The sequence below is a fragment of the Dendrobium catenatum genome, unplaced genomic scaffold (assembly GCF_001605985.2).
Source record: "Dendrobium catenatum unplaced genomic scaffold, ASM160598v2 fragScaff_scaffold_692, whole genome shotgun sequence".
NCBI classification, from domain to species: Eukaryota; Viridiplantae; Streptophyta; class Magnoliopsida; order Asparagales; family Orchidaceae; genus Dendrobium; species Dendrobium catenatum.
The window spans coordinates 787763-802862 of NW_021319154.1; the positions used below are offsets into that span (position 1 = coordinate 787763).

Sequence of the window (15100 nt, forward strand, 5' to 3'; positions counted from 1 at the left end):
CATAATTTGCTCGTAAGGACTAAATAAGTAGCAATATAGGCAAAAGATGGCATCTTTCTATACATTGTATTATATCCAATCAAGAAATTCTTCAATCCATTTCGAGTTAAATCTATACTTCACTTGAACTAAATCTTTACAACTCATATCTTTTTGTTTGACTAACTTATACATATATCTTTCTTCATCCTTAGTATTTAATCTATTATATAAATCACTAAAAGCTAAGGTCTTTGCATCACATCCTCTTTATATCTTTCCCAATTATCTGAATTTTTTACATTTAAGCAAATTTTTATAACAAGCATTCTTATTTTTTTAATCTTTTTTTTGCATATTTGGATTCCACCACCAACTATTTTTACTATTATGATTTTTTTCGCTTTGATATTACAATATTCTTAATATCACTAGCCACTTTTTCCCACATAGCATTAGCATCCGATACACAGACAAAATCTTAAGCTCTAAAATCTTACTCTAAAAAATATTTTTGATAATATTCTTTAAATGTCCCTATCTAATCCTAGAATATCATTTTATTTCATCTTTTATTTTCTATCTCTTTTATCTTAAAGTCCAAAACAAATAATCAATGTTGAGCAGGTGGTCGTGAGAGGGGCGGCAACTCATGTAGGACTGAAGGGTTGGGGGAAGGGCTAGGGGGTTCAGCTAGATGAGGCGACTAAGGTTGGGAGGTCGGAATCGAGCAGGTCGTCGGACAAGATAGAGGCGACGGGTTCAATGAATGAAGCGTCAGTTTGCATAGAGAGGGAAGGCTTCGGCTGAGTGTTGCTGTCGGCTAGGCTCGCAAAGCACGGCAACTCAGGTAGGACTGGAGGGTTGGGGGAAGGGCTAGAGGGTTCGGCTAGATGAGGCGACTAAGGTTGGGAGGACGGAATCGAGCAGGTCGTCGGACAAGATAGAGGCGACGGGTTCAATGAATGAAGCGTCAGTTTGCATAGAGAGGGAAGGCTTCGGCTGAGTGTTGCTGTCGGCCAGGCTCGCAAAGCAGTGAAGAGGTCTTCGATTAACTATAGGTAGGTAGGGTTAATCGAGTATAAGTTGTATGGGTTGAGGTTGAAGAGCTCGCGGCTTGACGATTTCTGGAAGATGAATGGGGTTCGGATGTCTTGCGGCTAAGTTTGGAAGTGGATTTGGCCGGAGAAGTGGAGGTCTCAGCGGGTCTAGAGCAGAGGAGAGGCGGAGGTTGCGATTCGATCTGAGGAGAGATTTCACGTGCGTGTGAGAAAACGAAGCCTTGCTCTTCATTTTATCAACGTGAATGGGTGTGCTCGAAGTGTTGTCGTCTGAGAGGATTGCTTCGACGCCGTTCGCAGGGCATGGGTGACTGTGGCACACGAGATTTGGCGCAGGATTTTAGCAGAACATGGCATGGGAAGCAATTGGTAATCATTTAAGCTTTTTTTTTATTCTCCCTTTTTTGTTTTAATGGCTGAGGTCAACAATTATGTAGATTTTTCTACAAAACTGAAGGAGAAAAAAAAAAAGCAATAATAAGAAAGAGCATCAGCTAATAGCAACACATGGGCAAGAATTTGAGGCAACATGCATGACTTCTTAGGTCATAAAAGAGCAACTTTTAATTGGCTGCTCTAGGCCTGCCGGATTAAGAAGCTTTGGCAAGGAGTAAGTCCACATCAAGAATTGAAAGCCTGCTAGCTTTGACAGTAGGTGTATTATTCAACACTACCCCTAAAACTAACATGAAGATATTGCTCATGAAGATAAAATTTAAAATTACATAATCAAATATTGAGGCATTTTTTGAACGTGACTACATGAGACAAGCATAAACCTCAGAATTAACCTATTAGGCTAATAAAAATATAAATAACATGTAACTTACTGACATCAAAGATAAATAATTAAATAATATCATGCAGGTCAACAGTAAGATCATAAAAATATTTATATCCCTCATCCCAATTCAACATAAACAACTAGTGACTGTCATTAAGATTATAATGTCTGGATTCAAAAATCACCCTAACTATCATCACTTAGTAGATCTTCATTAGAATCATTATTATAATAAGCTGCTTTCTCTCCTATCTCATCTTCAATTGAACTTACAAGTGCATATGAACAATATCGATTACGAGTGCATAATGTAGCCAGATGTTAATGAGTGCATTGAATTATAGACTTTATAGTTTTAAAATTTATTTGTTTGTGTAAAGAAGGAATAAATTGAGATTTATTTTATATATTAAATTTATAAACTAAAATTCCAAATCACCTAAACCTTAATTTTTAGGCATAAGCACCTTACAGATTGCATAGAGGCGTATCTCACCATGGAGGTATACGACTCATTAGGTCAAGATGAGGGGTAAGCCTCATTGCAATTTTTTTTTTTTTTTCAAATTACGTTGAGGGAGGCCTAAGCCCCACACTAAGCCATGCATCTCATCAGGCCAAAATGGGATGCAAACATCATGGCATTTTTCAAAATTGCGTTGAGGTTGGCATTTTTCAAAATTGCATTGAGGTAAGCCTTGAAGCATGCCTCTTATTATGCAATTGTAAACAATGGTCAACATAAGCTTTAACAAGTAATGGGGTAGGGACTTTTAATTCTTCTGAATGCCTTTTTATCCATAACACCTCACAAATGTCATGTACTAGACAAAATTTAACTTCAACACTACTTCTAGCAACAACACTTTATTTTTTGAATCCAAAGTAATTAGGTTACCACCAAACAAGGTACATTATGCAAACATAGACCTTCTTTCATTGATATCTCTTGCCTAATCAACATTTGTATAGGTTTACTCGAAGATAACTTTTTACTTTAGAACAAAAGTCCTTTTCATGGTGTCCCTTTGAAATATTTAAAAATATACAACTCATGTCAAAGTGGCTAGGTATAGGTGAATGCATAAAAATAAGTTATCCTAGACTCTTAATGTCAATTCAACCTAAAACTTTTTTATCAAGTTAATAAACTCAATGAAATCATCTCAAGTTTTGATTATGTCAACAAATATAAACAATAATGCGACTATTTCACTTTCAGTAGAATGCTTGAAAAACAAGACATGATAGGCTTGATTTTCTTAAAAATTGTCTACCAGCAACAATGCCAAATCGTTCAAAACTATATTGTAAGTGATTATTTTAGCCCATACAAAATTTTCTTCAGGTTACATACTTTTTCAATCAATAGATTTTAGAATTAGTTAGAGGAATTGGTAAAATTTCTAAAATTTATCTTCCTTTAATATGTTCTCCACTAAAAGAAACTTTTTCGAAGGAAGATGTGATTTTGAACAAACTTTTTGAAATAATTTAGGAAATAAAGATAAGATAAGAAAAATTAAGATATGTTAATCTCCTATACCATACTATGACTTAATTATTAACAGAAAGTTGAACTGGTAATAGTTATTCCAAAAAAAATTTAACCTTAAAAGTTTATCATCAATGTAATATTATCTATTTAGTTCCCCAGTAATCATAATGGTTTTTCCTAAGTTCTCATCCAGAAAAAATACATATGGAAGGAATAAAGAATATTGGACTATTAGAATCTCTAGGCAGTTTACTAATAGAGGGAAGATAGCGAGCTAGGTTGGGCATATGTTGTATCACAGGAGAAGCTTCTAACAGATTACATAACAAACTAAATAATGATATATCTATCAAACTCACTGAGCAAAATATTCCCACAACATAGATTGTTCTTGCCTCCAATGTTTAAAATTGCGTATTCGGGTATTGAGGCGTTTTTCATTTGTGAGGCGAGGCGTAAGCCTCAAGGCGTTTTGAGGCGTAAGCCTCAAAATCAAAAGATTGCGTAAACATAAAATGATAAATTTTTTATATACTAATGAGTGAATAACATAAAACATAAAAAAATATAAGATATGAAGTGAAATCAAAATATCCCAATAATAAGACAACATGAAATATAGTTCAACTCAAAATTCTACCTTTCCCAAATCCCAGTATTCTTTTCATTAACATATAATTCTAATTTCTAAAAATAAATAGCAATGACATATCACATAAGAACTCAAAAGTCATCAACGCTGTCATCACTAAGGGGTTCTTCATTTGAATCATCATTATGATGAACTGCTCTCCCCCCTTCCTCCTCTCCTATAGAGTCCCCTTTCTCATCTCCTATAGAATCCAATGTCGAGCATTTACTTCAAGATTTATGTAGGTTTTAATATATATAGTGTGAGGCGTAAGCCTCATGCCAGTGAGGCGAGGCGGGCCTTAAGCCGGGCCTCAACCAAGTTGAGGAGTAAGCCTCATAACAAAAACTCGAGGCGTAAGCATCGAGGCGTTTTTTACTGGAATTGCGCAAAGGCGGGCCTCAAGGCGAGCCTCATATTGCGCAATTTTAAACCATGCTTGCCTCCATTGTGTTGATTTGGATGCCTTGCAGTTGAGTTATGCTTCAGAAACAACAAATGCATAGGCTTAACAACAGGAACAGCAACCCTTGTAGTTGACAAAACTTCGAGCATCATGAGAAGAACACCACAACTTCAAAGAGAATAATTGTGACCAAAGACTAAGGAGATACATAAGAAAAGGACAACAATCTGGAAATCGTTTTAGCTCTATGATATTATAGAAAATAAAATAAAAAGATATTAAAAAAATTTATTTAGTTTTATTACTGTGTTAACATGCAAAAATCTAGGTGGTTTATACAAAATTTTCCATAAGATATATTTAACGAAATAAAGTAATAATAGGACAAAATAGGGTATCAGTTAATGGCAGTCCTTTTGCGAGAATTTGAAGCGTCATGCAAGAATAAGAATTTGAAGTGCCATGCATGAATCTACAAGTCATAGAAGAGAAGCTTTTAATTGGTTGTTGTACATTCATTGGTTTCTGAAGCTTTGGCAAAAAGGCAGTCCCCACCGACTCAATACTACTTTTTTTATAGTAGGCATACTATTCAATAAAAAATAATGATCATATCTTTTTACAACATGCAAATTTAATAAAGGTTGCTTCAATTAGTGGACCACATGCAATCAAAGATAATGAGAAAATCAGCTACAGTAACTATTTGGCTAGAACTCTACGAATTGCCTGACATCATTGGATTAAGACAACCAAGGGCATTTGAAAATAAAAAGTTCAAAGATAATGATGTAAATGAATGGATTAGAAGGGATGTTCTTATGAATATAGAATTTCTTTATATTAAATTATTAATAGAATTGGCGAAGGGATTTGGATAGAGCTTTCTTATAATGCCTCTTGTACACATTTTAATCTAAAGAATAGTTATTTATCTTTAGTGTGATTAATAAGTATCAAACAACACTATTGTCCTTTAGTAAATGAAAAAAAAAAGAGACAAATATCGTTATATAGCTAACAAACATATTCACTAAAGCAAATATCATATCAAATGATAAGACTACACAAAAACTCGAATAAATAAATGGGCGTAAAAATTACCAAAGAAAATTTTTCATAATCCATTGTAGATTTGAATTCTTCATCCACTAGCATCAAGTTGTCCTGAAAATAGAATTATTCAATTAAATTACTTGTCAAGTAAATACAATAATCATTATATTATTGAAAACAACATCTAGCCTAGTCACAAACCCTACATCAAATTGAATTAGATAGAAGAGGAAGCTAGCTCAACAAAATTTTAGCATATTGCTTATATTATTAACATAAAAAGATAACTCACAAAAATAAAGTAGATAACAGTTTAAATTTTAAATTTTGGAAAAAACCTTAACACAGAAAATAGCTAACTTAGGGTTCGTTTGGGACGACGTCACTACTGTTTTACTTTATAAAAAGTTACCGAATGATCGTTTGGGGCATTGCGGCAGAACCAGGTTTGAAAAAATTTGCGGCACATATCTGCTTCCCGCAACCTTTCGCCGTCTCCTGCGATCCGCTGCGTTCCGCGGTTTCGAAGGGCAAAAATGACGTAAATCCCACTTGAAAATATTCGCGACCTTCGTCCCACTCATCGGTGCCTTTCGCACCAGTAGTCTCTTCTCCTGCTCTCAACCATGACTGCCCACCCGATGCTGTCACTGAAATCCTCTGTCGAGACTTTTTTTTTGGGAAAATTAAGGGCCTTGAGCCCATATATTACTATGAAAAAAAAGGTTACAAGTAAGGTATAATAAAAAGATTTATCCTCAAACAAGTGGAGGATAAACCAAAAATCTATACCTCCCAAAAGAGCAATAAAAGAGCATGAAGAAAACATGTAAAGAACAACAACAGCTCATAGAAAACAATAAAGATTTTTGAACACCCAAAAATGGACTCAGACTGCTAATCGCATAACAATCTGAATTCCAGCATAACCGTGCAATTGTCTCCTGGTTGCCCAAGAGGCCCTCCAAGGAGATGATTAGCAGCTACATCATCGTCCTCCGACAAAACATCCAAACCTATCCTGGTTGCAAAAATGCCATCCAGGAACATGAAAATACCAACTGCTACTCAGAACCGAGATGAGAGAATAACCAGCCAAAAAAAGAACAGCATCCAGAAATGCTGCCTGGCCCAGACAAAACAAAAAAAGTGCAACCGAGAATTGAAAGGCAGATAAAACACCATCCATCCAGAATTCAAACAACCAGAACAGCCTGAATAAGAATCTGCTTCAAGATGGCCAAGAGATGCTCAAGTTTTCTTTATACTTCCAAGAAGAAATCTTCTCCTCAACAGCACGTTTAATGATATAGCATAAGGTGGATACACTTCTAAATTTAAAGTTGAATCTTCTCTCGTTTCTTTCCCTCCATAGGTGATAAGTGATACAGCAAGTCGTAAGCAAAGCAAATTCTCTTTGATTTTTATGCATATAACTTCTCTCACCCAAAAAATGAATTACTTGAATAAGCCTAGGGCGCAGGAGAAAATTCCCCACAGCAGGGACCAGATTTTTCAACACAGCAAAAGCATAATCACATTCAAACAAAATGTGGGAATTAGACTCATTGTTAGAAGAGCATAGAGAACAGGTAGGCGTCACTACAATATTCCTTTTAAAGAGCTCATCAGCCGTTTTAAGCCCACCGTTAACAGCAATCCAAGTATACGTGGAATATTTCAGTGCATGCAGTTTATGCCACACAAGCGAGTGCCATTCAGAAATCGTGTCTTCCCGGTAGTAAAAATTTTTGAATGAGGAAAAAGATGGCTTCTTCTTATCAATCCAACCAATCGTGCATTTAGGGTCATTATGCATAGTAAATTGCTCAAAAAACTGAGATAAAGCCTCATGAACATAGCTCGGGAAACACCAAACTCCATCCAAAAATCAGAAATCTTGGCTTGACTAGGTATGTAAGATTGAAGACTGCAATTGGGAAAAACAGAAAATAGAGACCTTCCCTGATACCAAGGATCCCACAACAATGCAATTTTGCTATTAGAGTTAATATCAAAATGGATACTGGAGGAAGTAATTCTAGCCACTGTCCCAATTTCCCGCCACAAAACAGAAGTTTTCATATTAGACGGAGTCCAAGGGGTGCCATATTTAGTATTCAAGTATGAAAAGAGAAGGGAGTTAGAGTTATAAAATCTGAATAGCAATGAACAGTGGTTAGCAAATTGAAGAGCTTGAAGGTCCAGATTTCCCAACCCTCCATACTTTTTGGGTTTACAAGTTCTCTTCCATGCTATAAGTTGCATTTTTTTAGCCTCCAAATCTCCAAAATAAAGAAATCTAGAGCATAACCGGCTCAAGTTTTTAAAACATGCTTTTGGAAAAATAGCCCCCCTAATCCAATAGGCAATGGTATTGCAAACTGTATACTTAAGAAATTGAAGACTGTCTGTATGGGTGGGTTGTCCCTTGCTGCTACGTTCTGTTAGGCGCTATGGATTACAGGAAATTCAGTGGTTTACTTGGACAGCAGGCGGGTTACACGTTCCACTGTGCCGAGATGTGAGGTGCAGGTGGTGATGATCACCCCGAGGTATGCGCTAGCGCCCTTGACGGGCACTCCAGGACCCGCCAACGCTCGTGAAAACCCAGGTCGGTCGGTCTCATCCGACCGGATGTGTGGACCTGCAAATGAAAGGAGTCTAGCTTTCCAACCTGATAAATGTCTAGTAATAGTTTGCATAAGAGGTTGAAAATCTGTTATGCCAAGCTTTTTAGCAGATATTGGAATACCCAAGTAAGTCATCTTAGAACAAGATGTTGAGATATGTAAGGCTTCACAAACAACATAAGGATTAGCAATGTAATTGGAAATAATGAGCTTGCTCTTATCATGATTGACCAAAAGCCCAATCATCTTGGCAAAAGAGTCTAGAATGTTAAGAAGTACTTCACAATTGCTTGGCGTGGCATCTCCAAAAATGAGAAGATCATCAGCATATAATAAGTGTGAAATATGCATGTCCTTCTTTTTAATGCCAATAAATCTATCCGGTCCCGAAGTTTTATCAATCATACAAGTAAATGCATCCATAGCAATACAGAACAAGTAAGGGCTAAGGGGACAACCTTGTCTGATCCCAGAAGAAGATAAAAAGTAACCCTCCAAAGCACCATCAATAGAAATTGAGAAATGAACATCCGAAATACAGGCTTTAATCCAATGGATAAAAGTTATAGGAAAGCCTTTATGCCTCATTCTGTCAAGTATGAAATCTCTAGAAACAGAGTCAAAAGCCTTACGAATGTCCAGTTTGGCACACAACAACTTGCTTTTAGCAGATTTTTTAAAATCCATAAGTAATTCAGAAGCAAGTAAGATATTTTCAGTAGCAATACGATTTTTAATAAAACCAGCTTGGTTCTCCCCTATAATACGATTTTTATAGTAGGCATAATGTCCTTCATTCTAGTAGCCAAGATTTTAGAGATAATCTTATAAAAGACATTGCAAAGTGCTATAGGTCTAAAATCCATGATATCAGAGGCATGAGCAGATTTTGGAATTAAGGCAATAGCAGTAGCCTTGACTTTGTTGGGAAGATACCCCTTATAGAAGAAAGATTTAACAGCTTTACAGACCAAAGGACCAGTAATGAGCCAAGTAGATTTATAGAACTCAAAATTGAACCCATCAGGTCCAGGGGAGGAGTTAAAATTCCCACAGAAAATAGCTTCTTTGATTTCATCGTCTGATACAGACACAGTAAGCATGTTAGCTAAATAGGAAGGAATAACATTACCTTGAGGAATGGAGGAAGAATCCCCCAAAGAATCAGGAATAGGGGCATTAAAAAGCCTCTCGAAATGAAGAATAATAGAAGAAATCAAGTCCTGTCTGATAAGAGGATCGTCGTTAGCAACCAATGAAGAAGAACTTTGATTCCTTCTTTTCCTAATCCTTGCATAAAGAAATTTAAGATCATCCTCTCCTTGCGAAAGCCATTTCAATTTAGCACGTCGGATAACCCAATTAGTCCAAGAGGATGAGCATTCCTTTATTTGATCATTAATACAATTCAGATTTTGATTCAGAATTGGATTTTGAGGGTCTGCATTAATCTTATTAAGACAAATAGTTTGTTGCTCCATAAGAGAATAAAGATTAACAGAGAGGAAAGAAGAACTAGACCAAGTTTTTGCCTAGATGATCTCTTTGAATTTGTTAAGATTGAAATAAAGCCCCTGAATTGGATTCCCATGGATCGGTTGAGCAAAAATGTTAAGTAATTCATACCAGAAACTGTCTTGCTTGGTCCAGAAATTTTTGAAAAGAAATCTATGCTTCAAATTAATAGACTGTCCTGAAAACAAGACAATAGGTGAATGGTCCGAGCAAGAAGGATTAAGAGCTTCATAAAAGGAATGAGGATAACTCTCCAACCACATATCGTTGATCAACATTCTATCTAATTTCAGATAAATAGGATCATTAGCTATTTGGTTGAACCAGGTATATTTCAGTCCAGTAGAGGCCATATTAAGTAAGCCCGGATTAAAAATGAGTGATTTGAAATCCCATATTTGAGAAGAAAGAAGGGGAGAACAGCCTGATTTTTCTTCAGGAAGGAGACAATAGTTGAAATCACCAAGAATGAGCCAAGGGGAAGAAATATGGCTACCAATAACTCTGAGATCATCCCAAAGCATAATTTTATCCGCTTGAGAATTTGAAGCATATACAACCGATAGAACACCAAGAAAGTCCTCCCCCCTAAAGAGATCTCCAGAAATCAATTGCGGAGTGAAATAAGAAGGTTTAAATTGAATCAAAAGAGGATCCCATTTGATCCAAATCCTTCCAGAACTAGCAAGATTGAAGTTATGACAACTTTCCTCATTATCATAGATTTGGTGGTTAGAGCAAAACCAAGGATTCAAAAGGCTGTTTTCATGAATCTTGTTCTCCAATACACAGAATAAGTCTAAATGGTGCTGACGGACCAACTGTTTGCAAGCCCAAACCTTTTCTGGGCTATTGAAACCTCTCACATTCCAAGCCGCAAGACGGGGCGTAATCATTGGGATTTATTAGATTGGGTAGGAGCTTTTTTAGATTGCTTACTCCTAGAAGCTTTAGGTTGTGGTGGCATTGGCATTTGGCATGTTTCCCGTTGGGAGGAGGAAGAAGGAGAGGGCATTAGATCCTTTGAACCTTCTTGTAGAAGTTCAAAACGGTTCGGAGATAAAACCTTGTCTTGCTGTTTAGGGAGAGTGGTAATGCCCGAACTAGGAATTTCTTCAGTGGGAGAATTCAGGTTAGAAATGTTGATGGATGGCGGCTCGTCTGTGGTAATAGGGGTGGGAATGACAACCACTGGCGGTTTAAAAGAAGAAGGAACATCAATCTTACAAACTGAAGATTGTTTGGAGTAATCGGATTTTTCAGAGTTTTGCTGAGAAGTGGAGGCTGCAGAGTGATGCATGGGTTGCTGGGCTTGAGGAGCAACATTTCTGTTAAAGGTCCTTGGTGGTCTACGGCTTGTGCTCCTACCACGCGGAGGAGGCTGAGTTTCAGCTTGCATAGATGGAGGCTTGGATGGACAGAATTCTAGAATATGCACGATCGAACCACAATGCTCGCAGGGTACCGGTTTCCACTCATATTGAAGTTTAAGTGAAAAAGGCTCCCCTAAAATAGTAATGGAAATTACTTCAGGATAGACACAATCCTTTGAAACCTGAACACAAACTCTGGCGTAAGTCAGCCTAGATTTTTCTGCAGTTAAATCATCCATAGCTAAAGGAATTCCGACTTTACTAGCGATACGCGATATTCCTTCCGGAGTCCAACAGGGAAGGGGCAAGTCCAAAATTTTAAACCAAATGGGAATAGAAGTGAATTCTTCTCTTACTGGTTTAAAATTTGGAACCCATTTTTGTAACACAAACGGCTTTCCTAGAAAAAACCACACACCAGTCGCTAGAGCCATCTCATAATCTTCATGTGAAGAAAACTTCAGCATAAAAAAACCATCGCTGAGAGACAACAGTTTCATCATACCTTTGAGTTTCCATACCTTATGAATTGCAGCCAGCAGAGATTCGTAAAATGGTCTTCTGCCGATGGAATAACCAACCAACGATAGACCCCATTCTTCCTTCACGATTTTGACTTGTGCCTCATTAAAAATCCAAAGGGTCATCCGGCGAAGAGGACGAAGAGAGCACAAAAGCATTACCTGGTCTTGGAGTTGCTACAATATTGCTGTTGCTGAGAGTAGGCGCTGAGGAGGACAAAATGCTCTTAGAAGAAAGAGGAGGGAACTCCTCAGGAGAAGAGAGGTTGGCCATCGGGGAGGATGAGCTCCCCCGGCCAAGCCGGGAGAAGAGAGCGTGGAGATGAAGTCAGGGGCGGAAGTCGGCTAGGGAGGTAAAAAACCCTAGCAAACCCTATATTATCTTCTTCTTCCCTCTGTCGAGACTTAAGAGCGGTAGCATCTTCCACATTGGCGCTTGCTCCTTCCAACGGACCTCTGCCGCATGGGTTGCCGTCGAATGCTTCATGTTCCACCAATAAAAGTACTCTACCAGCCTTCACTCCTCGTGGATCAGTCGCCTCCTTTCCACCCCCACCTCCTCTGCAAGCATCCATTACCCTGCCACCTCCTCCTTGGGCAACTTTCTCCACGGAAAGCTTCATCTCTTCTAATGAGTCCCACACCCCCTCTTCCTCCTTCGACAACTCTAACTCCTCCATCATCCATCGATACCTAGGGTTCACCCATATTAATTCGTTGTCGCCATCGATGACAACGACGCAGAAGATATCGCCTGGATATGAAGATGGCCGGCTGCTGACGAGCTTTAGGCCGTTTAAAGTGAGAGAAATTGGTAGGAGCATGGAAATGGTTTTTGGAACAGTGGGAGGAGAGGAACGGGAAGGAGGAAAGGTTCGAGCTTTGAAGAGAAAGATAGAGGATGAAATGATTAGGGGTCAAATCTGGCCGTTGCTTATAGGTAAGAAGAAGCATGCTCTGCTCGAGTAGTATTTCAGCATGTTTCCTGCAGTTTTTATATTAAATATTAAAACTCATGTAGACCATTCGAGTTCATAATGTAAAGAATATTATTGGACTTGAAAGCTCGAGAACTTAGATGCTTATTTGTGATCCTAAGAAAATTCCTATCAGGTTTTGTCTTCATAAAACGAACTGGTAGCTTAAATTTTTTTCTCATTTATTTTACAAATAATTACTCATTTCAAAGCGGTAGCAGTGGACACCTTCAGGAATGAAAACCTTTAAATCTCCAAACAAATACTGTATTATGCTAATTAAGGCTTCGTTTCTTACTATTTTTTACAAGATCATAAAAAAAGCTTATTTATTTAATAGCTGATGCAGAGACCGCCCTTGAGGAGCTTGATACGAACAGAATTTATATCATGGGTGAGCTTGTTGATCGGAACAGATGGCTAGGTATTACGATGAAGAAAGCAAATGAACAAGGGATCCAATCAGCAAAGCTGCCAATTGGAAACTATATCAAGTTAGCAAGCTCACAGGTTTTTTATTTTTCATCAACTGAACTACTGAAGTATATCTTTATTCGTCTTTTCAAAGTTCTCATCCTTTTATTGTAGATGAAAATAAGCCACCTTGCACCTTTGTTAACTATATGCAATGACTTCAATAGATGCAATTCAAATTTTTTTTTGCTTGCTCTTTGTCTACAAAAGATTTTAGTAAGAAATATATTAGATAATTTAGCAATATAATTTAATTGAGTATATAAAAGTTTAGAATAGAATTAAGTTTGCGCAAATCAAGCACCTGTGGACAAGTTTGATTGAGAAGGTGATGACCTCAAAGTCCACATTGAATATATTTATTTTTTCTACAACAAGGCGCAGCTCATAATAATGTTTAGAGAAATTATTTTTCTTCTGTGTCTGGGATTAACAGTTCATGTCCTGCGTTTGTTTGTAAATCATTTTCTTCCTTTGTTATTGAATCCTGACATTCTTCCAAGAGGGAGTATTCAAATCACATGTTTTCTGCTCACCATCTATTGTGTCATGTGACCTGCAGCTAAACCACTGTATACTTCAGAATGAAGAGAAGCTCTTCCAATGACGTTATCCAATCTATGGTTCTTCAAGAACTTGCCGAGGGAGTCGACTGAAACAGCACAGGCCGTTTATTACAAAAGATATAATAGTGCACCCACTTTTGTCTGTTGCTAAGGTTAGTTTGACCCTTTTTTTGCTTTTCCAAATGAAATTATTATTTGCTGCTTGTATAGTTATCGGCCCTCGATATTGAATAGAGATATTTGAATTTTTTGTGTGATCCAAATGTGGAGTTCCTGACAAAACGCTGCAAGCAGATTCTGAAATTCGGTCAATGTCCCTGTTTTCCCAAATATTAGAGGCATCTGTTAAAGATCATTAGTACCACATCTAAATGTAAACTAATTATGTAGCCTATCATCTATGTACACGTGTCCCTCTATACATACTAGTTTATTTATAGTACATCAAGGTGTATCAGAAAGAATACAGAAATAATATGAGCTACAAACTATTCTCTGCCAGCTGTCTTTCTCTGTTCTTTCCCTGATTTAAGTTTTTTTATGGTATCAGAGCGGGTACGCTTCTGAAATTTGTTCTCCCGCTTCAATGGCCTCTTCTGCATCCTCTCCGGCACTAGCATCCACGACTCGCTCTACTAAAAATTCCGGCATCCCGGCAGCGCTCAAGTTTGTCGTCTCCAATCTCAGGACGCTTGTTCCAACTCAATTATCCACAGACAACTATGCGATCTGGAAAAGCCAGATCATCAAGCTCTTCAGAGCAAACGGTTTCTTTCACTTTCTTGAACCCTCTTCGTCTTCTTCCCAACTACAAGAAACACATCAAGAACATGCCTCTGATACCGATCCAGTCTCTCAAAAGTGGCTCATTACTGATCAAAATCTCTCAGCCGGCGTCTGTTCTACTATTTCTGCATCTGTACTCTCGTATGTTTTACATCTCGATTCTACAGCCGCAGTATGGAAAGCTCTTGAGGTTTGTTTTCAGTCCACGAACCGTTCTCGAGGCTCAAGAATGAGTAGCACAATGTATCCATGAAGACGCAATCCATGTCGCAATACCTCAATGAGATCAAGATTCTTGTCAGATCAAATTGCAGCCTCTGGCTCCACAATCGACAACGAAGATATTATTATGCATATCTTGAATGGTCTACCACCGCCCTATCAAGCATTCAATACCTTCGTTAGAACAATGCCCAACCAGATAAGCCTTGAAAACTTCTATGCATTACTGATAAGCGAAGAGATTCACGTCACCACAGATGCAACAAGAAATTTGTCCGTAATAGACTCTCATGCTGCTCTGTATGCAGCAAGAGGACGAAACAAAAGGAATCATGGTAGATCTCAGCCAACTCAAGCCGGCACAGCAAGAAACAGCTCTCAACCGCTCTCGATTTGTCAAATTTGCAACAAGAAAGGACATGTGGCCTCGGTATGCTGGCATCGTCTCAATGTCAATTACACTCCGCAAATCTCGTTGCATCCCAACAAGGCGATGGTCGCTGCAACTGATTCCACGTCTACCGATTGGTATCTTGACTCCGGTGCGTCGGCACACATGACCAACCTTTCTGAGAACCTTTCCCAAGCCACTACCTATCAAGGATCCTACACGGTTAC

The 15100-nt window shown here is 37.9% G+C and overlaps 2 protein-coding genes across 6 annotated transcripts in view; one reads left to right on the forward strand and one right to left on the reverse strand.

Moving 5' to 3' along the window:
- Positions 1-15100, reverse strand: part of LOC110104079 (putative protease Do-like 14) — a 38905-nt gene that overhangs the window by 1173 nt on the left and 22632 nt on the right. For 2 of the 5 annotated variants that reach the window (XM_020833034.2, XM_028695823.1), the window contains exon 6: positions 5464-5526. In XM_020833034.2, coding sequence (XP_020688693.1) covers positions 5464-5526 — 63 coding nt within the window. Of the gene's footprint in view, positions 1-4260; positions 4437-5463; positions 5527-5827; positions 12789-15100 lie in introns of those variants that run through there. The other 3 variants (XR_003701127.1, XR_003701126.1, XM_028695824.1) reach the window with 3 other exon arrangements.
- Positions 836-13737, forward strand: LOC114579889 (tRNA (guanine(9)-N1)-methyltransferase-like). Its single transcript, XM_028695825.1, has 3 exons — positions 836-1409; positions 12784-12944; positions 13471-13737. Exons 1-3 carry the CDS (start codon positions 1391-1393, stop codon positions 13513-13515), a joined length of 225 nt encoding a protein of 74 aa, XP_028551658.1. The 5' UTR covers positions 836-1390; the 3' UTR covers positions 13516-13737.